The sequence below is a fragment of the Leptonychotes weddellii genome, chromosome 15, assembly GCF_054177405.1.
Source record: "Leptonychotes weddellii isolate Sample4059 chromosome 15, ASM5417740v2, whole genome shotgun sequence".
Taxonomy (NCBI): Eukaryota; Metazoa; Chordata; class Mammalia; order Carnivora; family Phocidae; genus Leptonychotes; species Leptonychotes weddellii.
In genome coordinates, this window is record NC_138383.1 from 36,953,904 (window position 1) to 36,976,447 (window position 22,544).

Here is a 22,544-nt window from a genome sequence, read left to right on the forward strand (position 1 = left end):
GAGCCAACCCTGTTCAGGGTTGTGGGGTCCAGAGACTCCTTATGCCCCATTCCAGTCTTGATTCCGGGCCCCAAACTTTCTGGTGGTTCAACCACCATTTGTTGAATGAGTAAGTGGGGATGAAGTCAAACCTGCAGCAAACCAAAGCCCCGAGCCTGGTAGGAAACCATTACCTGGGAAAAACAAGGGTGCCGCAGACCCTGACTAAGGAGACACTGAGCCTCCCGTGCTCATTCCTCATGCTGGGGACATGCCTGGGCCCCGCATACACATGCCAGGCTAGAGACGCCGGGACCAGAGGCCTGGCCTCTCCGGGATCGAGGCACTGCTCCTTTATCCCTGGTGCATGGGGTGGCTTTTCCTCCCAGCTCAAGGCCACGTGCTCACCTGGAACTCTTCAAGCTGCCATCATCGGAAGCTGCCTTGGAAGGCCCCTTGTTTTTTGACAACCATGACTTGACCCCGTCGACCCGGTCCTCCAGCTCTGAGTCCACATCGGAATCCCCCTCGCTGTGGGATGAGGAGCAGAAAGGTAGGCAAGGCTGGGGAGGAAGAGCTCACCCGAGGCCCAGTAGGGAGTGCTGAAGGGGCAGCAGGTTTGCCTTGAGGTGGGGGGTGGGATGCGGGGTGGCATGCATATCAGTGAGTCAGGGAGCAGAACAAGGGAGGTTAGATGGGGCGCCCCATTCACGAGGACCCTGCCCCACTCAGCAGGCCACACTTAATGATAGCCACCAAGAGGACCCTGAGGAGCATAGAGGCACCTCCCATTCGACTTTCTGTGACAGACTGCTATCGAGCCAAACAAACCCAATGAGGATGACAGGGAAACCATCCACTTAGGAGTTCCAGCTAAATGGCCGCTGGTTAAAAAGACCAGTCCCAGGCCATATGCTAATTCCTGAGGCCTACTCCGTTTCTTGTCTGCCCACTCCCAGAAATGTGGCCACAGCTGCGGCCGTTTCGCGAGCCTTCGCTGTGAGAGCCAGACTGCGGGCCATGGGGGGTGGAGTGGGGGGGAGAGAAGGGCATCGTTATGCCTTCAGTTAGCTTGAACTGGAGGCTCCTTGGCTGATGGCCACGCTGAGTGCAACCGGCCAGATCCCAGACCACCCTGCGACTTCCCTGGCCCTTAAGAAACAGAAGGGTGAGGAGGGGGCATCCGCCATTTCCTGAGGTGCTGGCAACGGCTCTGGGATTCAAACTGCGTCCTGGAGATCCACTTGAGCCCCAGAAAGTCCCAGACAATGGCTCTGTCTCTCCCAGGCTCCTCTTCCCTCCGTCAGGCAGGCTCTAGCCCTTGCTCTTCAGTTGTGCATCTGGCCAAGCTGGCCTGAGCCCTCTCTACCGGCAGAAAAGCCCCAAGGAGTCCGATTTGGAAGCTGGAGTCGTGGTGACTCCTTCACAAAGCAGCGGGGGCTTAGGGACAGCTTCTGAGTGAGAATGCTTCTAGAATTCTGCAAAATGTCTGCTCCCACGTTCCTCTGCTACGGAGATGCTAATTTTCCTTGATATAAATTTCCTTTCATCTGTGTCAACACGAGCAGCCCCATTCCTGAATTATGTTCTTGAATAAATAGCCATACAGGCGTGCGTGTGTGTGCATGCACGTGCACACACACACACACACACACACAGAGGAAACCACCAGACTCCGTTCTGGGGACTGTGAGAGAGCATGACCCATTGGGAGGGGAACAAAGAGGCATATTTTATGGGCTTCCATCAGATACAGAATTATAACAAGGACGAGGCTGGCTGATGCCCCGGGTAAACGGGAGTTTAGCAGAGAGCCCCGAAACCACTAATGCAAGCCCCGTGCCTGTCCGAGCTTGGCAGATTTACTGTGGTGCACGGGCCCCACGGAACGCCAATACCACCTGATTTATACACCCCTGCAAAAAACCTCCTTCTCTAGCTTCAGAGCCTCTAATTTATCACCCCCGTTCATAAGCCTATTGATTGCCTTTAGAAAGGAGGTGCTGTATGCATCGCAAAATCTATGTCTACATGTTAAAAGTGTTTCTGTATAAATCTCCCTTAATACTGCACTGTTTACTGCTTTCATTAAGGTTATGGCAATAACAACTGTATCTCTAAGTAAATCGAAACATTATTTTTCTGCCCGCCTTAGCACACTTACTCGCTCTCGCTCGATAACTTGGGAGCTGGGGCCCAGAGCTGCTGAGCACGGAGCCACACCACCTCTGCCATCAGCGGGACTGTGGTGAGGACTGCACGCCCCAGTGCGGCTGCGTGAGTGCACACAGGGGTGTGTGTGTGTGTGCGCGCGCGCGTGCACGTGCCCATGCCTGGCAGTGGTTTAGAAGATGATCTTAAATGCGCATCTTATCAGCCCTCGAAGCTCCTCCAGCCCAAGGATGGCAGGGCTGGAACACACAGGGGACGGAGCGTCGTGGACCCAGAATACGAATTTTCCTCCTTCCATTCAGAGCAGCGAATGGATGGAGACGCCAGCCTGCCCGCCCTCGCCTTCCCTTTAGTTTCAAGCATATAGGTGGTGTTTAGGTTCTTTTCCTTAAATAATCAGGCCCCTAAACAAACTCCAGGGGCACGCAGGCTCAGGGGGCAGTTGAAATTTTAAATGGTCGGAATTAAACCCTGAGTCAAATACAATATATGTCCAGGCTCATGTGCTATTAGTTAACTGGGAGCCGAATCGCGGGGGAACAAACAAACGGAGACAGGACGGCGGGGGATATTAATTGTGTGTGACAACCGGGCTCCAGTGGCCCTCTATCACTGTTACACACTATTACATTTATCATTAGCTCTCCCGGAGTCCTGTGCGCTGCTGCCCGCCCACCCCGGCCAGGGGAGGAGGCCTGCCGGGCAGGAGAGAGTAGGGGGAGGAAATCCAATGCCACGCTAAAAAAACAACCTTCAAACAAACAGCCCTGACGAACTCCACTCCACGGAGGATCACTCTGATCCGCCTCCAGGCCTCTGCACGCCATCCAGCTCCCACCCACAGAAGGAATCGAAGAGAGAGGGGGGATTTCCTGGGCTCCCCACCACCTGACAGAGGACAGCACCAGCACAAGGGCCCGGGGCCTCCCTCTGCCCGAGGTGCCCGCAGGGGAGCAAAGGAAACCCGTCGGGCTGGGTTCCCTTCGCCTGCCCCTGCGGAGCGGCCCGTGACGGGCTGGCTGGGTGCCTTCTCCAGACAAGGAACTGCTAGATGCCCCGCACCTCGTACCCTCGTCTGCCACAGGAAGGTGGTGGACCTTTTCAAAACGAAAGCTGCCCGCTTCTTTCGGGCGGTGTAGGCTCCAAAGGAGCCCCAGGATGTGGACAAATCCAGCCCAGTCAGATTTTCCCCCGGGGAAACAGGCCGGGGAGGCAGCTCTGCCTGCTTTCTGAGGGGGGAGAGGGCTGGAGCTCAGGAAGGCAGACTGAGGCTGAGCTCCCTTTTCTGTGGGAGCCCCCATCCTGCCCATCCAGGGCGTGAGCACGCCTCACTGCCTGCCCTCCACCTTCGACGCAGGGCCCGGCCCCTCGCCTTGCCTCTCCTCAGGACAGAGCCAGCAGTGTTAGCGAGGAACTAGCCCGGAGAAGGTGTGAGAGGCTGTGTCCACGTGCGGCATGCAGCAGGGGCCCTGGGTGGGAGCCAGGGTTAGGGGCGGTTAGACACCACGGGAGAGGCAGAGAGCGCGTGCGCTCCAGTCCTCACGGTTTATTCTTTCTTTTCTGATACTTTGTCACCATGTCCTGCAAACTGGAAACAGAAAGAAAATGGTGGGCAAGAGGGCCAGAAGAAGAAGACCGAAAAATCAGTGGGTAAACCAAGGTGGACCTCTCCGCTGAGGACCCCTTTTTCTTCAGCAAGAGATGGCTCTGCCTGGCTGAGACGCGCTGGGGGTGGGGTGGGAGCAGTGGCAGTGCTGTCTTCGGAGGGAGGTCTGGGTTGCCCTGGGGCACCGCTTTCCTGCCCCGAAGGAGCAGGCTCCCTGTGTGGGCCGGGACCTGACTGCAGGATGGGGCACCAGCGCTCGCTCGGGAAGGGGGCAGGTCTGGGGGGCCGGGGTTCTGTCCAAGGCAGCCCTGGGAGCTTCTCCAGGGCCCGACCCTCACCCCCCAGAGCTACTGGTCTACCTGCCCTGTGACTTCTTCCTCAGCCTCAGGCTACAAATCTCTCTCTCTCTCTCTCTCTCTCTCTCTCTCCTGAACCATTCCCTGGGTGGGTTTTATGAGAGAGAATCTCTGGCATGGTAACAAGGCACCACCGGCCTTAAATCTCTGCTTTCCCCAGAGTGGGACAGGCACCATCGGAAATGCAGCTAAACGGGGGAATAACTCATCGTGAGCAGGCAGAGCTGGAGAGCCAGGTTCCTGGGAGGCCTCGGGGAGGGAGGACAGGGAGGAAGAGGGAGGGCGTCTCAGCCAGGGGGCACCTGTCCTGCCCTCGGTCAATACAGGACAGGGTCCGTGCTGGGGGCTGGCAATGAGGGAAAGGTGGGCTGGTGGCTTGGTGGCAGGGAGACAGAGGTCGCGGCTGCTCTGCCTCATGGCTTGCTCCAGAGGTGGTCAGAGGGCCTTGGTGCGGGCCACCGCTGCCACAGAGGCCCCCTCACCTGGTGATGAGGTCCTCATTCTCGTCGCTCTCCATCTCGTCCTCGATGGCGGCCTGCAGGTCCCCAATGCGCTTGAATGCCAGTTTGAGATCAGCCTGCAGGCTCTGGTTAGCAGCCTCTAGGCTCTCCAGATCCATCTCCTAGGCAGAAGAGTAGGCAGTCCAGTTCAGCGGATGGCTAGTCTCTCATCCAGGTGCTCCAGAAAAAGCCGGCTTCAAGTGTCTCCCAGCCAGGCAGGAACTCTGTGGAGGCTGCTGCAAGCCTGGGCTCGCTGGATGGACACTCGGGTCCCACCCTTGGCCCTGGGCCTGCCTTCGGGACTTCCTGGACCGTCTCCTTGCCACGTTCCTCTTCTTCCCATGATCTAAACTCCGGTTTCTTTGTGGTCCGCCCCCCACCCGCCTAGCGGGGAGGTGTGTGCATAACAACCACTCAGCTCCGGGGTGGGGGTGGGGGGCCCCCCCGCGGGTTGGGCTGCATTACCAGTTCGTGCTTCTTGCGGCTCGCCTCTGCCTCCTTCCTGGCGAGCTCGCCCATCTCCTCCTTGGTGTCCCGGAGCTGCCGCTGCAGTCTCTTGTTCTGTTCCTTCTCCCGGTTCTCAGCTGCGGTGCGCTGATCTCGCTCCTCGGTCAGCTTCTCCATGTTTTCCTTGAGCCGGCTGGCCAGGCTCTGGACAGGGAGGTGGGGAAGAGAGGCCCATCAGCTAGGCCGGGACAGGGAGGAGGCTCTGACTCTGAGCTCCGGAGTCAGGAGGCCTGGGGTCCAGCTCTGGCACCACCGCTCACTAGTGGCTGGGCAAGAACAAAAGCCCTCTGAAGAGGCTTCCTTTGCCTTTCTATAAAATGGGAGAACAACACCTACTCCCTCAGGGTCTTTTTTTTTTAAGGTTTTATTTATTCATTTGAGAAAGAGAAAGAATGAGCAGTGGAGGGAGAGGTAGAGGGCAACAGAGAGCGAGAGCGAGAGCGAGAGAGAGAGAGAGAGAGAGAGAGAGAGAGAGAAGCAGACTCCTCGCTGAGCAGGGAGCCCGACGTGGGGCTCGATCCCAGGACCCTGGATCATGACCTGAGCCGAAGGCAGATGCCCAACTGACTGAGCCACCCAGGCGCCCCATCCCTCGGGGTCTTTTAAAGATTGAATAAGGTCGGGTGCGTGAAGGCAACTGGCATGCTGAAAGGTGCCATCATCATCATCATCATCATCATTATCATCACTACCAAGTTTGGAGGAGTGCTCTGGCTACAGCCTGGGCCTTCCCATACTGACACAGTCAGCCCTGCTTCCCTCAGACACCCTGAACCCAGCAGCTCTGGAAGCTAGATCCTGTGCTCGAGGTAAATGGCTCGTTGAGAGTTCCTGGACTAGGAGACTAAAGAGTCATCACAGTCTAAGCACACAGCCATCCCTCTAAGCCTGATGCATCTCTCTTCCTCCAGAAACTTGGAACACATTTTTCCCTACCAGGCCATAGGCAAGAAATGACCTGGAGGTTGGGACAGGGTGTGAGGGAAGGACCTGCTTCCGGTTCGACCACCGACGGGCCCTGGGGTCTCCACTTCTGGGCCCCCCAGTCTCTAAAATAATGGCACTAGACTACGTGATCTCTAAGGGCTGTTTGTGTTTAACATTTTGTGTGTCTAAAGGACAATCCTGCCTTTCTGGGCAGAAGGGATACAGACACAGGGCTGAGGAAAGGGTCCGAGGCCCAGAAGAAAAGGAGACAAGTGCACAGATCTGTCCCAGAGCCACCAGATCAACGGATTCTTCAGCGCCTCGATAGCTCCGTGACCACAGGCAACCTCCTTAACCCTTCCTGCATGCAAAATCGGGATCAAAATATTACCGACTGTCCTGGGGTCGTGGTGGGTGGAACAGGAGCATCACTAAGTCTCCCCTAACTCTCCCTGGCTCTCCTGAGGACCGGGACCTTGTCTTGGGAGGTTCCGCCGTATTCTCTTCCTACGTCAAGGGGACTACTGTCCTCTCAATGCTCGCTGTCAGCCCCCTAGTCACCTGTTCCCATCCCTACCCTGGAGCCTGCTCTGTAGCCTCAGGGGCTGCTGGGGCGGCGGCAGGGATGCTCCTCAGCACGCACACCTGTGAACACAGTTCTCACGGAGAACTGTCGGTGCTCAGACAAGTGTACGAGCTCGAGCGGGAGGAGAACTTAAAAATAGGGCGAGAGGAGTGTTCACCCAGAGACAATTCTGCCTGCCTCTTTCTTCCTACCTGCTCTATCGGAGAGGGCGGGGCTGGGCATGCTGGCGTCAGGAGCCTGGAACCGAGAGGGCTGCATTTGGAGCATGGAGATTACGGGTGGAAGGAAGAACAAGACAGAGCAGAAGAGGGGCGAGCAGGAACAGGAGAAGGGTCGAAGGCAAGAGTGCCGAGCAGAGGGAGAGGAGGGAGGGGATGGGGAGAAAGGAAGAAGTGGAGAGAGGGTGAGAAGGAGAAATGAGAAGGGACAGGAAAGAAGGGGGCAGACATGGAGACAAGCAAAGAGAGAGGAGTAAAAGCAGAGCCAGGAAGGATGGGAAGAAGTGAGGAAAAAAGGCAATAAAAAAGGGAAGGGAGAGAGAGCGTGAGCAAGCGAGCGGTGAGATGAGATGAGAGAACAGACTTCAGCCCTCACAGAAGTGGCGCCATCCGCTGCATATTTATGACCCTGCCAGAGAGCAAGTGAGGGGACCGGCGGGGGGAGCTCATGGTGGAGGAAAATACGAAGACAGAAAGCTAAGCTGCTCCGGTCCCTTGGCAGAAAGCAAGCACGGAAACAGAATGTAAAGCAGGCTGGCTCCACGGTGCCCAGAGAGCAGGCGGGGAGGGCGGGGGGAAGGCACCCGCCCCGTCAGCTGGCCTGGCAGCTTGGCAGGGGCCTCTGAGGAGCGGCCGCGGCCTGCCCAGAGCTGCCAAGCATGCGTGGCTCCAGCCGCTGGGGCGGCTCTGCCCTGTTCTCAGCTGCGGACCAGGACGAGGGTGCACCCACCTCCAGCCTCTTCACTTGGGTCCTTTCGAACTCCAGGCGGGTCTCCAGCTCTCGGATCTTAGCTTCCTGCCTGCTCACCAGGGACTTGTCCACCATGGACTGTTCTAGGAACTCCACTTGGCTCTGGAGGGCTTGGAGCTGGGGGTGGGGGCAGGAAGAGAAGAAAGAACTGAGCCCCGAGGGGAGGGGGCAGAGTGTGGGCCGGCAAGATCACCATGGTGCTCGACCAGAAGGTGGAGGGAGGGATGCACAGGGGAGGTGGAAGGATGGGGCCCCGAGCCAGAGGCATTCCCCACCTGGCCCAACGCTGGCAGATTTTGCCCTTTGGAGAGAAAGGAAAAAGCCAAGGACCAGAGAGGGAATAGAAATGTGAAGTGAGGCAGCTGAAGCCAAAATGTCTACTATGGTGATATGGCTCCAGGCCTAGGCCTTCACATGCGTTGATGCTGCTCTGTGGATTACTGACGACTGAGAGGAGCACTTGCTATCCTATGAGCTTGGGGGTTTGCCCCTACATACAGCGACCCCGCACCCTCTTTCTACCAAGGGAGATGCTGGTGCCCACCTTCTCCTGCAGCTCTTGCTTCTCCTTGTTGGCTTCTTCTAGCTGAGCCTGGAGATCGTTCATCTGCGCTAAGTCTCGCGAGGCCTGGGAAAGGAGTGAGCGCTGAAGCAGGATCCCCCGTGAACACAAACCCCAGCCCGCCACATCGCACGCCCAGTGCTGTGCCGGGGCCCGTGGGCCTGCCGCTCCCAAAAGAAGTGGCCTGTGGGGGCTTCTGAAGAGGACCACGGGGACAGCGTCTGTGGTGCGGGGTGTGGTGGGGCACCTGAGCCACGGCCGCCTTCTGCTTCTTCATCAGCTCGTTCATGTCCTCCTGATCCTCTTCCAGCCGGCTCTGGATCTCGTTCTTCTCACGCTGAAGGCGGCTCAGCTGCTCCTCCAGCTGGATGGAGGCAAGGCAGAGCAGAGGGCATCAGGCCTCGCGTGCCTCATGGCAGTGGGTGGCAAGTCTGAACTTCCCCACGCCACCTCCAATGGGAAGGGGGTGATGATGGGGCCGGGCGCGGCCACTGGAGCGGGGTCCAGACCCCGTGGCGCTCAGGGAGCTGAGGCAAGGCTGTCTTTGCTGCACAGGCAGACCCTGGGCTAAATGACAGCTGCTTCCTGGCAGCTCTTTGAAGGCTAATGAGAAGGCAGAAAAGGTCTGCCCAGAACAAATGACCCATCTTCTGGGCACCAGCAATCTAGGCCCTAACCTGCATGCACTCTGCCCCCTTCAGGCCTCGGGGAAGGACCCCTCGAATGTGCGAGGCTCTCTTGGCTTGGATTCTCATCTCCCCTGGGATGGCCTGCTCCCCAGCCATCCGGCCCCACAGCCAGTCCACTCCTGGGGGGGGGGGGGAAGGGAGGAGACAGCCAACAGCAGCTTCAGGAAATGAATGAATCTATTAGCCTGTAATTCCAAAACAAAATCACTGCGTTGGCTCCTTCTCGGCCCCATCCATCTTGTTACCGGGCTGTGGGGAGCTGGGGAAGCCTCCGCCAAGAAATTTAACTCGGATTTAAATAAAATGGTAATTTTATAACAGCCTTTTTTAACACAATTAAAGAATTTGAATTACTCACCTGAAAACTGCTGAGGAGCACAAATGTCATAGAGATAAATCAAGCCCGGGAGATTGGGATCTCTCAGCAGATGGGTGACCAGCCTGGCGGTGGGGGGGGCCCGTGGAGCCCAGAGCCAAGCCCAGCCTCCCCGCTGCCCCATTCCCCGCCCAAGGAGGTACTGGTGTCCGCATCCCAGTAATGCATTCCCGGGCCGATGGATGGGCCGTGGGAGAGGTAGGGAATTAAAAGGGAAGCATTAAATAAGAGCTCTAATTAGCTGCCACTTGGGCTTGTCAGTGGGCTGGCCAGGGGAAGGGGAGGGAACCCGAGCCATCCCATCCTCTTATCGGTGCTTCGGCTAATCTCCAGGCACCTGTTTACATCCCTCGGCCACATTAGCTGCCTTTATTTATGGTGTCAAGGCCTGTGGCCAAGCTCCCACAGGCAGGTGGTTAAACAGGGAGATGGGCCCTTGCTGGCTCCCTCTTCTACCTCGCCCCCCTCCTGGGCCTCTGCTCTGAGTGGGGAGAGGCGAAGGAGGGGAGGCCCGCTCTCCCTGCAGAAAGCCCTGGTGTGAAGGGAGCTGGCTGGGGAAGGGCCCCTGTCTGTCCCCGCTCTACTCTCCCTCAGCTCCCCCCTCCCCCCGCTCCCCGAGCCCGGCCCACACACCCCGGCTCCTCACCGCTGTCTTGGCTTTGGCGATGTCATCAATCTGCAGGTGCAGGTCTTCGATCTCCACCTCCATTGCCTTCCGAGCTTTCACGGCTGCGGCACAGGTGAACTCGGACTCCTCCAGCTGGACACAGGGCCGCCCCCACCCCAGGGAGAGACGTCAGCCAGGCCTGGGCGGCCGGAGGGCTGGACAGGGTGCTCGCAGGGGAGAAGGAGGCCAGGTGCTCTGTTCCCTTCAGACCCCCGGGCCGTGGCCTGTTGGGGCTGCACACACGGGTGTCTCCCGGGCAGGGAAGGCGGGTGCGGGGACCCATCCACGCCATCCTGGGGCTTGGCAGTCATGCCATCTGGCATGCACAGATCCTAGGAGTCCGGTGGCTACGAGTGGCTTCTCCCTCTCCCCTGTTACCTTCCTTCTCAAGGACTCAAGAATCCCTGAGAGGGGAAGGCAGGGAGAGAAAGAACTAAAACCATAAGCGTGGTTTGCCCCTTGGAGCTGACCACCTCCTCTCTGTCCAGATACCTGGTTCTTTAGCTGGGCGATCTCCCTCTTGCTGGGTGCGTTGTTCTTCAGGTGGTCCAGCATGATCTGGGCGTCGGCCAGCAGGGCCTTGGTGCGCTTCAGGTCCTTCCGGAGCCGCTTCTCGGACTCCAGGTCCCGCTGGCTCACCTGGGTGCACAGCAGAAGCTGGGGCTCTGGTCTCCACCACAGAGCCTCTTCCTGTCTTCCCCACGCCCGCTGTTCACCCCTGCTCTCATTCTCAGAGCCCCCCGAACACACAACAACAGAGGCAGTGCCGGGGTCAGGCCAGGGTGTGCTCTGTGTGGTAATGACCCCCATTCTCCATGTGAAGACACTGGGCTCCACAGAGCCCGGCCCCCCTTACCTCTGCCCAGCTTAGTATCCCTGAGATTCACCTCAGGCTCTGCTCACCTGGTCACTCAGCGTGGCGAGCTTGCTCTCCAGTTCCCGCTTCTCTCGCAGCACCTTCTGCTTATCCTCGTACTCCTCCTCAAGCTGCACTTCCATTTGTTTCAACTGGAGGGCCGTGGGGACAGAGGCCCGTCGGTCCCTTCAGTGTCGGGTGCCATCCGGGCCCCTTCCCTTCTGGATCCCCCCACCCTGACCCTGGGAAAGCTGTGGGGCGGGCTGAGCAGACCCCAGAGGGGTCAGACCCCGAATTCAAAGTTCCCAGGGTTTCAAAGCAGCCTGGGAGGGGGAGGAGGGACGGCAGCCCATGCACCGCAGCCCCATGCCAGAGTGGGAGGCTTTGTTCCAGAGTGGGCAGGCCCTGCCGGGCCAGCCTCGCTGACTGCCCGGAAAGCAGGGAGCATGCGTCCCTCAAAGGACCGAGCTTTCTCTATAGTCCCCGAGGCACACATCCCAGCCAAGGCCAGGACCTCAAGTCCAGAATGGCAATGGGTGGTAGCGTGGCTATGGTAGGGAACCAGAAAACCCCTTTCTTTAAAGCACTGATGGGGGAAGCAGGGTTCGTACTGGACCCGTTACCTTCTTCTGACATGACTGCCGGGCCTCCTCCACCTCTTCATCCCGACTTTCCACCTCCTTGGAATGGGTCTGTCTCATCCGCTCCATCTCCATCTCTAGACGTAGCTTGGCCTGGAGGTGGTTGTGGGGAGGGACCAGGTTCCTTTCTGAGCGGCACCCTGACCCCTGCCCGCTGCGCCCTGATGGACAGCTCTCCCAGGACTTGGGAGCAGGGGCTATCTCTGCCAGCACACTTCCCTGAGCCCCCGCCTTGCTCCCGCGGCAGCCGGCTTCTCCAGAGAAGCCACCCCCCTCACTGGATGTCTGACGCCGGCCCAGAGCAGGCTGCCAGAGGTGGGGACAGTTAGGCAGCTTTTCCATTTGGCCTTCAGGCTCTAGCTCTCTGAACTGACACGGTGGCTCAGCGGCAGGCCGCGTGGGCTCGTGGCTTTCTGGCTGCCGGGTAGCCTGGGCCCCTCACCACTAGAGCTCAATCAAGATCTGTTCTTGTGGAAAGCCGCACAAAAGCATAATTATTTTCACACTGTGTCTGGCACAGATCAGGTGCTCACTCAACATTTTGTGAGTAAGGGAACGAATGAGTGACTACATGTGGGAACTTGCCCCCCTCTGGCTATGCCCTGGATTAGCTGTGGGGATGGCGGTGCCCCCCTCGGCCAGACCCTGCGGCACCTGCTCCAGCATCTGGATGGTCCCCGCCTGCTCATCCAGCTCCTCTTCCTGATCCTTGACTTTGGCCTCCAGGTCCCGGAGCTGTTTCTTGACCTTGGCCAGAGAGGCCTCATCCTTTGACTCTTGGGAAGAAATGTCCTGGAGCTCAGCCTCCAGGGAGACAACCTTCTGGGTGAATCCAGCAATGTCCATGTCTTTTTCCTGGAGCAAAAGAGAAGATGAGGCTGGCCTGGGACCAGCTCTTGCCGGTGGCGGGAGGGAGCAGCTGGGGCATGGATGGTGGGTGGCCCACGCACCTCCAGTTGCTGCTTGAGGCTGAAAGCCTCGGCGAGGAGCGTGTCCTTCTCCCGCTGCAGCTTCTCCCGCTGCAGCTTCTCCCGCTGGGCCTCCTCGTGTGCCTGGGAGAGCTCGCTGTCGAACCTGCGAGGGAGCAGGGACGGCCAGGGTGACTCCACCAGGGCAGGGAAGAGTCTGGGTCTCCAGCACCCCCAGGCTGCCAGGAAGCAGGGCCATGGATATGGACAGGACACAAGCAGAGGGGGACTCCTCGCATAGCCCGGAAGTGGGGGGCAGCGGTGAGGTGACATCCAGCATCACAGGCCATCGAGGCCCTGCTGGCCACCCAGTCTGGGATAGCGCATGTTTCACTGAGTGGGTCTAAGGAGCCCTTATACTAGGTGAGCCGAGGAGGGGCCCACAGACTGCTTCTGGGGAAGAGGTGGACAGACTCTGCTCCGTCATTGTCTTGACCTTTTCCATTTAGACAGATCAAAGCATGTGGGACCAGGGTGAGGGCAGGGTGGGCACCGGAATATGTAGAAATGGACGCCCTGCCTCATCTAACTCCTTTTCCGCGGTTCCACTTGGCCACTCCAGATGAGCGGCTGGCTCTAGCCCCCACCTCTGGGTGCCAGCCCCTGGCCAGGCCCACGTGGCCCAGCAGTACCCGTGTCCCCACCAGGACCCCCCCCCACCCCTCCCGGCCAGAAGCCAGCAGTCCTGCTGAGCTGCAGTCCACAGTCGGGGCCTCTTTCTTGGCTCCTCTACCTCCCAGTCTCCTATTTCCCCTGCCCAGTGACTCTAAATAAGGAGCAAATTGCTGAAATTCCTCTTAACACCTTCCCCAAATAGCTAATAAGGTTCCCTTCAAAAACTGAAAGCCTCCCCCCAACCCAACCCCACATCAAAAAAAAAGGTAAGCAAACTCCAGGCAGCTGAAATGAAACCTAATAAGTTACCCAGCAGGGAGCGCGGGAGATGGTAACTAGGCCAGGCTGGCACTGCCATGGGGGCAGGGGGCTTGGGAGAGGGGTCCCACTAAGGGTGCCTCTAGTGAATGGGAGGGTGGGGGTAAAGGCGGAGAGGCACGGTGCTGGAAGGGAGGACTAAGATCTCCCAGCTCCCCTCACTCTGCAGGCGGCACCCAGCTGGGAGGACAGCAGAGTGCCCAGGAGGCCGAGGGAAACCTGGGGTCACTGGAAGGACTCAGCTCTGCCCTGCTCACCCCCAGGGTCGTGGGTGCGGGGCTGTCCCTTCATGAAGGCACCTGGGGCCTCTGCCAAGAAGCCCTCCCCTGCAGAGGGGAACCAGGCCACTCTTCCCACTCCCTGGGGCACCCTGCTGTTCCCAGGGTGTGTGGGTTCCCCGGTGTTGCTAATAAAGGCGTCCCATTCCCATCCCCAGCCAGGGAAATTAATTTAGATTGGATTTGATCCTGTGAGGGCTGCCCCCCTCCTTTGTGTCATTACCATAATGAGATGGAAGTGGCACGGTAGTTCAACAACATTAGTCAGGAGAGTGTGTTTGTGTGGCTGAGGCAAGCGAGACATGGGGAGCTGGGTGGGGGCAAGGGGCAGGGAGGGGCAAGAGTGCTTTCTGCACAGGGACTGGTGGAAGCTTCGTCCTTACTGGGCCCAGGCAGGGTAACGGGCACACGCTGCGGGGAGCAGGTCCGGAGCCGAGGCCTGAGCAGGCCTTCAGTAGGGATGGGGCCTGAGGGCTTCTCAGAGGTCAGGAGTGAGACCTGTTCACATTGCAGGCCAAGGGACCATGTCGCCAAGGCCCCCTGCCAAATTCAGGCCCTCCTTCCTTCTTTCCTCCCGGGAGGAGGAGGCAGGGAGCCCTGTCTGGGGCTGGTCTAGAAAGTCTCCTGTGCCTTGGGGCAGGGGACCCACGGCAGGGGACCCACCTCCTCTGCTTCTTCTCCAGCTCGTGGTTGCGGACCTGCTGGCCCTCCAGGTGCAGCCTGGTATCCTGCAGCTCGCCCGTCAGCCGTTGGCACTTCTTCTTCAGCTGCTGCAGAGCCCGCTGGCTCTCGTCACTGTCTGCCTGCAGGTCGCCGAGCTAGGGCGCAGACGGGGGGGGGGGTGGGGTCAGCCGCCAGGGAGAGGCTGGAAGCATGCGTGGAGAAGGGGGGGCGAGCGAGGGAGAGATCTAGGGATGAGGGATGGGGTCGCAGCCACGCAGGGACCCGAACACACTCCAACAACAGCTTGCCCTTGGGCGTCCCCAGCCCCGGTGCTCCCAGGGCCCCGCGCCTGCACTCCTTGTCCCAGCCTCACCCGCCTCTCCAGTTGCCTCTTGCTCTGCTGCTCCACCTCCAGCTTGTCCTCAAACTCCTGCTGGAGCCGCTTCTTGGTGAAGTCCACCTCGCGCATGGCTCGCTCGTACTTCAGGCGCCACTCGCCGCCTGTGGGGGTGGGGCAGGCAAGGGAGCACTGAGCGGAGGGGAAGAAGGATGGGACAGGGAGGGGCAGAAGGTGGCATCAGCCAGAGGGACTCAGGAAGGTCTCTGGGAGGACAGCTTCCTCCCAAGCCAGGAGAAGAGCAGAGAGGGCGTGTGGCTATGTGTGCCGTCCTCTCCCCAGGGACCACCAGACCGTGGCCCTCAGACCCTGTCCTTATCACAGCTCTCGTGGCCCTCCATGATAATCCCCTGCACTCGCTGGCACCTCTACTTTCTCATCTATCTCTGTCACTGTAGACTTGTATCAGCCCGCAGAAGGGAGACAGGCCGGGGCCCAGCTGTGGTTGCCCGGGGAGAGGCGGTGGTACCGAGCTCGCTGCTCAGGCCCTGACGAGCTCCTCCGGCCTCAGACCCACCTGTGTCATCATCATCCACCTCCCCGTTGATCTCAGCTGCCCGGATGAGGCGGGCCTCCATCACCTCCATCTCCATCACCTCCATCTGCTTCTTCAGTGCATCGTACTGGGTCTGCAGAAGGGAGGCTTGTGAGGCTGCCATCCCAGTCCCTCCCCCAGGACCGGCCACGGCCCAGAGCCACGCAGACATGGGCACGTGCTTCCCCCAGGCAGACAGGGGTGCTGGGCCACCCGTCCCTGGGGGGGAGCGAGGAGCAGATGGACGCCAGAGCACGGTGGTCATTAGCACGGGCCTGCCCTCACCTGCAGCTCCTTCATCTCCTTCTCGGCTCGGAGCCTCTCCGCGGCCTCCGCGTCCAGCAGCTGGGAGGCGGACTCTCCCGTGTTACGTTCGTCAGTCAGCTCCGATGTCAGCTCCGAGATCTGGGGTTGGGGGGAGGGAGTCGCCACCAGTTGAAATGCCTGCCTCGCTCAGCTGGAACCCCAGGGGGGCCTCCTGGGCCTGGCACCCCGCACAGGTGGGCCAGTCGGCCTGGCGCTGGGAGTCACTCACCCGGGTCTCCAGCCGGTCATTGTTGAGCCGAAGCTCGTTCCGCTCCTTCTCCACCTTCTCAAGCTTGTTCCGCAGCTGCTGGATCTCCTCCTAGGGTGCAGTAAAGAGGGCAAAGTGAGCCGGAGGCTCTGAGGGAGGTTGGCGCCTGGACTCTGCACCGTTGGGGTGAATGAAGCCGGTGAAGCTCGGGCCAGGACACAGGGAACAGGAAGCCCCTGCCTCCCAGGGGCCCCTATCCCTAGACCCTTCCCCAGATGCTGAGGACGCCTGAGATTTTATACCAAGAGGCTACCCAGCAATTTAGCCAGCGTCTCAGAGGGATGCCTTGTGTTTGACAGGTATCGTTCAAGGACATTGGCTCTCTGGACTAAATAAAGAGCGCTTGGGAGCCCAAGACAAGCCAGCAAGACTTTTTGCCCACAGGGATGAACCAGTCCTTTTCCATCGACTTGGCCGTTCCCGAGCTGTTACGTACGTCTTTGTTCCGGATCTGCTCCTCGGACAGCTGTACCTCGATGAGGGGCCGCACGGTGGTAAAGAGTTTCCACCAGGCCCAGTCCTTCACCCCTTTGTTCTTCTTGATGTTCTTCTGCACACAGCGAATGGCCAGGTCCTGGATCTAAGTTGGGGGGGAGGGTGGTGCACAGCAGGGCTCTCAGTCCCAAGCCCAACCAGGACTCCCCCCACTTCCCTCCCCCCCCCCCCGGCTCCTCTGGCCACCTGACTCCTCTGGCCACCCAGCCCTCGCTCCCAGCCTCTCCCCATCCCTCAGAGAGTGGGCGGCAGAGAGCCTAGCCCTGGGAACACCGCACTGGGCACTAACCACTCTGCCGTCATTAGGAATAATTTCATCTGCTTTATTTGCTGCCTGATTATTTCCAGCACCCTGGCCTAGATGTGCTATAAAACCTAATCTTGCTGAAACACAAGAGGCGGTGGTGCTGGCTGTTTTATGGACTTGCTAATAAGAAAAGGAGTCGCTGACACAGCTCCTTAATCTTCATGGTCCAGAGCCCACCTATGATCCAGAGCCCGCCTTCGCCTAGGCGCTGCCCCCCACTCCCAGCCCCAGGACCAGGCCCCATGGCCCCAGTGCTGGGCATAACCAGCAGGCTCGCTGGCACCAAGGAGCTGCCCATTCCCCACCCTGGCCCAGGGCATGGTGGCCCCGGGAGGTCCCTGCTTCTTCTCCCCCAGGTGACAATAACTCATAGTCCCAAGACCAGCCTCCTGCCCCAGCATGTTCCCTTGAACCCCCCACCCCCACCCCACCCCGGGAACTCTGCTCTGCCATCTAGGCTGGGGAGTGGGACAGAGATACCCTGGAACAGCACCTTTTTCTTCTTGAAGTGCTGGCGGGCCAGGTAGCCCCTGCAGGCCGCCTGGAACAGGGTTAGGTTCCTGCTGGTTTGCTCATCCCGCTGCTCCTCCAGCCGAGCCAATGTGCCGGCCCGGAAGAACACCTGTGGGGAAGCAGGCCAGATGAAGGCGGGAGATGGCTGGGGGCACAGGACACCAGCAGGCCTGGGAGGGGGTCCTTGGCCCCGGGAAGAACCTGAAAATCCAAGGGAACAAGAGAGGAGGGAAGGAGCAAGGAGAGGCCCCAGGAAGGCTGAGGGAGGAGGGCCAGGCCGGGGGCTGGGGAGGTTTCTCCGGAAGAGGAGGAGTAAGGTGGGAAACTTAACTTCAAAGAGAGATAAAAGGAGAGGGAAGTCAAAGGGAAGGTATCTGGGACAAGAAGGACATAAAGCAGCCACAGTCAAATGGGGACAGGACACCCCTCAGCAACATCTATGGCGGTTTGTTCCCGCAGGACCACCAGCAACACTGTCTGTGCCCCCTATGCCCACAGCCCACCGGAGGGCCCAACTGTGGGTGCCAGCTGCCTGGGATCAGGCCAAGTGGATGGTGGTGAATGTGTGTAAGGAGAGAAAGGTCCAGAAGCCGTGCGCAGAGAAAGGGTGGGGCCCCCTCCCCGGTCCGGCTCCTCTCAGACAGCCTCCTCTTTCATGTGCCAGCATCCCCCCCCCACACACACCCAGGTTTCAGCTCATGAAAAAGCCAGGGGGCTGGGCGGGGGCTGGCCCAATCAAGGGACCTGTCCTACAGGTTTGGGGGCTGGAGGGCAGACAGGAGAGGAACCAGCTGGGAGCCCCCACAGCCAGAATTTCCTCTCGCTCTTTGGTGCTCCGAACTGGGGCTGGGTAAAGTCTTCCCTGCTAAGAGAAGAGGGGGAAATACACAGGTGAGAGAAGACTCTGGGATCCTCACAGAGGGCAAAGAGACACCTAGGTGTGTGCCCACCTCCACCCTGCCCAGAACACAGAAAATTCCCTTCTGTGGGGCAAAGAGCAGGGGAAACACTCAGAACCAATATGTACAGTGTCCCCAGGCCTCCCTTCAGGGAATAAGTGGAGAGAAGGCCTACACTTTCTGCTGAGAAAGCTTAGCCTCTGGCGACTGCACAGAAACCTAGTCCCCTGGGGCTGGCCTAGGAGAAAGCCAGCTCAGGTCCTCAGCAACGCTTGCTTCCCCAAATCCCACACTCATGCTGAGTGCCTGGGGTCTCCCATGGCCTCAAGCCCTACCTGAGCCTTGATGTCTCACAATGTGTGAGCCTGAAATTCCACCAGGGGGTGGGGAATATCCAAGTCCCCCAGGAGGCAGACATAGGGGCTAGTGGTCAGGGCACATAGCTGGTCTGACTAAGACAGGAGATGGGAGGTGGCGGGTTAGGGGCTGGAGAGTGGGCCCCATTCTCAGTGTCTCACAATGAGAAGAAAAAAGATGGCCTCAGGACTGGAGCGGGGAGCCTGAGACCTCTCTCATGCAGCTGTACATTAGTGGGGTTAAGAGTCCTTTTGAGTATTGGGTGAAAGCTCAGGGCCCTCTCCTTCCCCAACAGACGCATCCGTACAAATTTTATAAACAATATCAGGAGGCTCTCAAGATCCTCTAACACCTTGCCCGAACCCTCAGGGTCCCGTGGGCTCTGACTGCGACCCCCTCCTCTGAAGCAATACGATGAACACACGGAATCTCTGCTCACCAGCCAGTCCAACCACAGCCTAGAGGCCCTGAAATTTCTCTCCCAAATCAGATGTGAGCAAATATCCAACTTTGCCCCTAATTTCTCTCTGAGCTTGAGTGGGCCCTGGGGCTCGTCCGCCTCGGCCAGGCACCTGGGATGAAGCAGAGGGTCTGAGATGGTAGCTGGGAAGAGGACCGGCCTGTACAGGCCCTCTCTTGCCCAAGACATGCCCTGGAGGAGGTGCCACCCCAATGCCAGCCAGCAGCAGCCCCGACTGCCGAAGGCGCAGGAGCCCGCCCAAGAGACCGAGAGGCTGAAGCGAAGCCTCTGACAGCAGGCTTCCCAGGGAGGAAGCTCAGCCGGCAGCCCCTGAGCTGGCAGATAGCTGGGGATGGGAGAGGTTGAGTCAGACACAGCAAGAGACCCAAACCAGAAAAATGACACGGAAAAAAAGAGACCACAGAACACCCAGAGAACAAGGAAAGACACAGAAAATGACAGAGCCAGGAACCGCCAGGGCCAAAAGGAAAAGGGAAAACCAGCAGAGGCAAAGATACAGCCAGGGGATGGGAAAGCGAAGGGGCAAGACTGTGACTCAGAAGACAGAACCGAGAGAACAGAGCAGACAAGCAACACCAAGCCTTTTTTGCGAGCATCCGCGTCCACCTCACACTCCCCACAAAGCCCCGGCACCCGGAGTTCCCTCCTTCCCTGCTGACAGGTGGAGAGAGGTTCGGAATCCCCCCCTTGGCTCCCAAATGCCCTTCCTCCCGCCACGACCCTTGGAGCACATACGTGGAAGCCACCCGTCAAGCCTCCCAGTCTGAGGAGAGAGAGGCGAGCAGGCCTCCTGCCCGTGGGAGGGACGCTCGCCTGACCCTCTGGCGTGGAGTGATGCAGCAGGCTGGCACCCGGGCCCGGGCGTGCCTGCCCTGCAGACGCCACGTTCCATTCAGGTGAGGAACTGGGCTTGTGGGCAGGTGGGGGCAGCACGGCCTCACTGCATCCTGCTTGGCCTTCTGGGGCCCTGGCAGCCCCGGGAGCGGGGGGCGCCTCTGGAACACGCTGCCTACTGCCTTCCTGCTTTGTCCAGCTTTCCTCCTTTCTGTTCTCCTCACTCCCCACACCGGGACTCAGGCCAAGTTCAGGGCCACCTTCCAACCCACTCCCCCTCGCGACGTCACAGGGGTGTTCATGGCTCTGAACGAGTCGGTTATTGAGAGGAAGGGAAGTCAGAAGGGGAGGGCCAGCCACTGGGACAGGGCGACCAGAGAGTGAGGGCCGGGCCCTACCGCCCTCCTGCAGTGACCACTCACCCGGCTCAGGCCCAGGCAACAGCTGCTCTTCTCCAGGTCCAAGGACTCCAGCAGCTCTTCCACCGCCTGCAGAGAGACGCCTCTGTCAGGGAGGCTAGGGGCCGCCCCCGTCTCCGCACAGGGCTTCGCCCAGGCCACGAGTCCCTCCCGGGCCTCCGCGGAGGCAGTCCATTACTCATTCAACAAGCACTTTCGGTGGGCTTCCGCACTGTCAGGCCCTAGATTAGATTCTGGGGACGTAAGGATGACTACGAGAGCAATAAGTTGTCTTGCTGGGGAGTGAGACAAGTGAATTAGTGAAGTACACAGAGGAGGAGGCAACTAAGTCACACAGGGACCATGGAAGGCATCCTGGAGGAGGTGAGGTGTAGCTTGTGCTGAGTCTTCAGTTACAAGGAAGAACTAGCCAAAGTCGGGGAGAGGGCATTTCGGGCAGACGGACGAGCGTGAGCAAAGGCATGGAAGCGCAAGACAAGAGAACGCGCTGAGGAAACCAGGTAGTTCAGGAGGGAAGGGGGTAGGGCGGTTAAGGTACAACTAGAAAGGTGGGCAGTAGCCAAAGGGTGGGGCACCCGTGTGCGCTGGGAGCCCCCGGAGGGTTCAGTCAGGGAGGGACAGGATCGGATTTGCATTTTCCAGGGATCCCCACTGGCACATGAGGGGAGAATGGACGGAGACCCCCTCAGGCAGCTACTGCAGGAATTCACAGGAGAGGAGGCTAGAGCCTGACCCAAAGGGAAGAAAGAGGCGGAAATGCCAGAGATGTGAAGGAGATAGAGGGGGCAGGGCAGCTGACAGGGAGGAATCTAGGGACACCACAGCACTGGGGTTTCGGACTTATGTAGCTAAACAGATAATGGTGCCACTCTCCAAGGTAGGACACGGACGAGCCAGAGTAGGTTGGGGAGGGGATGGAATCAATGTGGTCTGAACATGCTGAGTTTGAGGCATGCAGGTAGAAAAGCCCAGAAAGCAGCCAGATAGAAATGCACGTCTGAAGTTCAGGAGAGAGGCCTGGGCTACAGGTATTGATCTAGGAGTCGTCAGTACGTATGTAGTAATTGAAACGATGGGTGTGAATGAGGTTGGCCGGGGAGAGGCTGTAGACTAGAAAGCACAGATGGCCAAGGACAGCGTCTTAAGGAAGAGAGAGACCTTTACTTCAGGGGCAGGTAGAAGAAGGGATGCTCGGAGGGAAAAGGCAAAGCCAGGAGCGGCAGCAAGGAAGCTGAGCAGAGAACAGAGTTGTCAAGAGAGTCAGATGTTGCCAAGAAGCACAGTAAGGTGGTCATTAGCTCTGGCAACATGGAGGGCGATGGGCGACAGAAGACCAGGCCCAGGGTGTCGGGGCTGGGATCCAGGCAGCTGAGGGTGGAGGGATGGGTGGCGGCAGCGGGGAGGGGGCAGGCGAGCCACAGACAACTGCCTGGCATGACAGAGGGCTGATGGGAGGCTCTTTTCCAAGCAACTATCTGCAGGATGTTTCTCCGCTGAGAGGAAAGAGCCAGCGGAGGAGAGGCCGAAGGAACGGGAGAGAGAGAACAGTTAGCGTGGATGGAGCGGGCCTCCAGGGAGCCCCGGGGAATGGATTCCAAAGCACAGGAGGAAGGGATTGGACGAGGGAAGGGATACCTCTCCCACCCAGACAGGAGGGCTGAACAAGAAGGCACCTGAAGACAAGTGTACACAAGGCAGAGGAGGAAGCTGGAGCCTCAATTTTATGACCGATTAGAGGCAAGGTCAATTGCTGGGCAGATGACCTGGGTAGGCAGGGTAGCGGGGGACTGGAGGAGAAAGACGGAGAACAGAACAGCAGGGAAGGAGCTTGGAATAGGGGCCAGGGAAGGATGGGGCATATGAAAAACTTGCTGGGCCACAGCAAGGGCCCGGTTGAGGCTGGAGACCATGAACCTGTAGGACTTCAGGTCCACCCGGTTGTGTAATTTTCTCCCCTAGCCCTTGGGAAACCCAAACCGAGGAGTGCAGATGCCCGGAGGCTGGCCCTTCAGCATGGGGGTTGGGCAAGGCAGGTGCCCCGGGAGGCACAGGAGAGCTGAGGGTGATGAAGGCCAAGTGACCGGAGGGCAGGACCATGGCATTGAGGTGAGCATAAAAGAAAGTCAGAAGGGAATGGACAGAGCAGAGAAAACGCAGTGGGGTCCAGACATGAGAGGTCTCAAAAGAGGCAAAGAGCAGGTGTCCTGAGAGGAGAGAAGTGAGGTGCACAGGTTAGGAGGCTGTGGGCAGGGAAGGCCATGATGGAACTGAAGATTTCCGAGGTGAAGCATTTCCAGGGGTGACAAGATCTGGGTGTAGCTGTGAGTAGGAGGCTGGAATAAAGGTCAGGGGTCAGAGAGAAGGGGGTTGTGGGGTGGGTCATCTACACGCACACCAAGGTCACCCAGGACACTGGCAGGTCCTGGATGGAGAGAAGTTTTTGAGGTCTCCGTGAATGTGGGTCTGTGATTCAGGAGGCAAGGGGAAGGGGGCTTTCT

General features: G+C 59.1%; 1 protein-coding gene across 22 annotated transcripts in view; it reads right to left on the reverse strand.

The window, feature by feature from the left end:
* The window catches only part of MYO18A (myosin XVIIIA), a 102,949-nt gene that overhangs the window by 7,959 nt on the left and 72,446 nt on the right, over positions 1 to 22,544 (reverse strand). For 19 of the 22 annotated variants that reach the window (XM_081805496.1, XM_081805490.1, XM_081805484.1 and 16 more), the window contains 21 exons: positions 20,050 to 20,115; positions 17,037 to 17,165; positions 16,178 to 16,321; positions 15,703 to 15,792; positions 15,453 to 15,572; positions 15,150 to 15,261; positions 14,609 to 14,736; positions 14,236 to 14,390; positions 12,344 to 12,467; positions 12,048 to 12,248; positions 11,376 to 11,486; positions 10,800 to 10,904; positions 10,389 to 10,535; positions 9,876 to 9,989; positions 8,412 to 8,528; positions 8,147 to 8,230; positions 7,582 to 7,719; positions 5,079 to 5,264; positions 4,596 to 4,735; positions 3,695 to 3,739; positions 388 to 510 (listed from right to left, as the gene is read on the reverse strand). In XM_081805496.1, coding sequence (XP_081661622.1) covers positions 388 to 510; positions 3,695 to 3,739; positions 4,596 to 4,735; positions 5,079 to 5,264; positions 7,582 to 7,719; positions 8,147 to 8,230; positions 8,412 to 8,528; positions 9,876 to 9,989; positions 10,389 to 10,535; positions 10,800 to 10,904; positions 11,376 to 11,486; positions 12,048 to 12,248; positions 12,344 to 12,467; positions 14,236 to 14,390; positions 14,609 to 14,736; positions 15,150 to 15,261; positions 15,453 to 15,572; positions 15,703 to 15,792; positions 16,178 to 16,321; positions 17,037 to 17,165; positions 20,050 to 20,115 — 2,579 coding nt within the window. The remainder of the gene's footprint in view (positions 1 to 387; positions 511 to 3,694; positions 3,740 to 4,595; positions 4,736 to 5,078; positions 5,265 to 7,581; positions 7,720 to 8,146; positions 8,231 to 8,411; positions 8,529 to 9,875; positions 9,990 to 10,388; positions 10,536 to 10,799; positions 10,905 to 11,375; positions 11,487 to 12,047; positions 12,249 to 12,343; positions 12,468 to 14,235; positions 14,391 to 14,608; positions 14,737 to 15,149; positions 15,262 to 15,452; positions 15,573 to 15,702; positions 15,793 to 16,177; positions 16,322 to 17,036; positions 17,166 to 20,049; positions 20,116 to 22,544) is intronic. The other 3 variants (XM_081805497.1, XM_081805491.1, XM_081805481.1) reach the window with 1 other exon arrangement.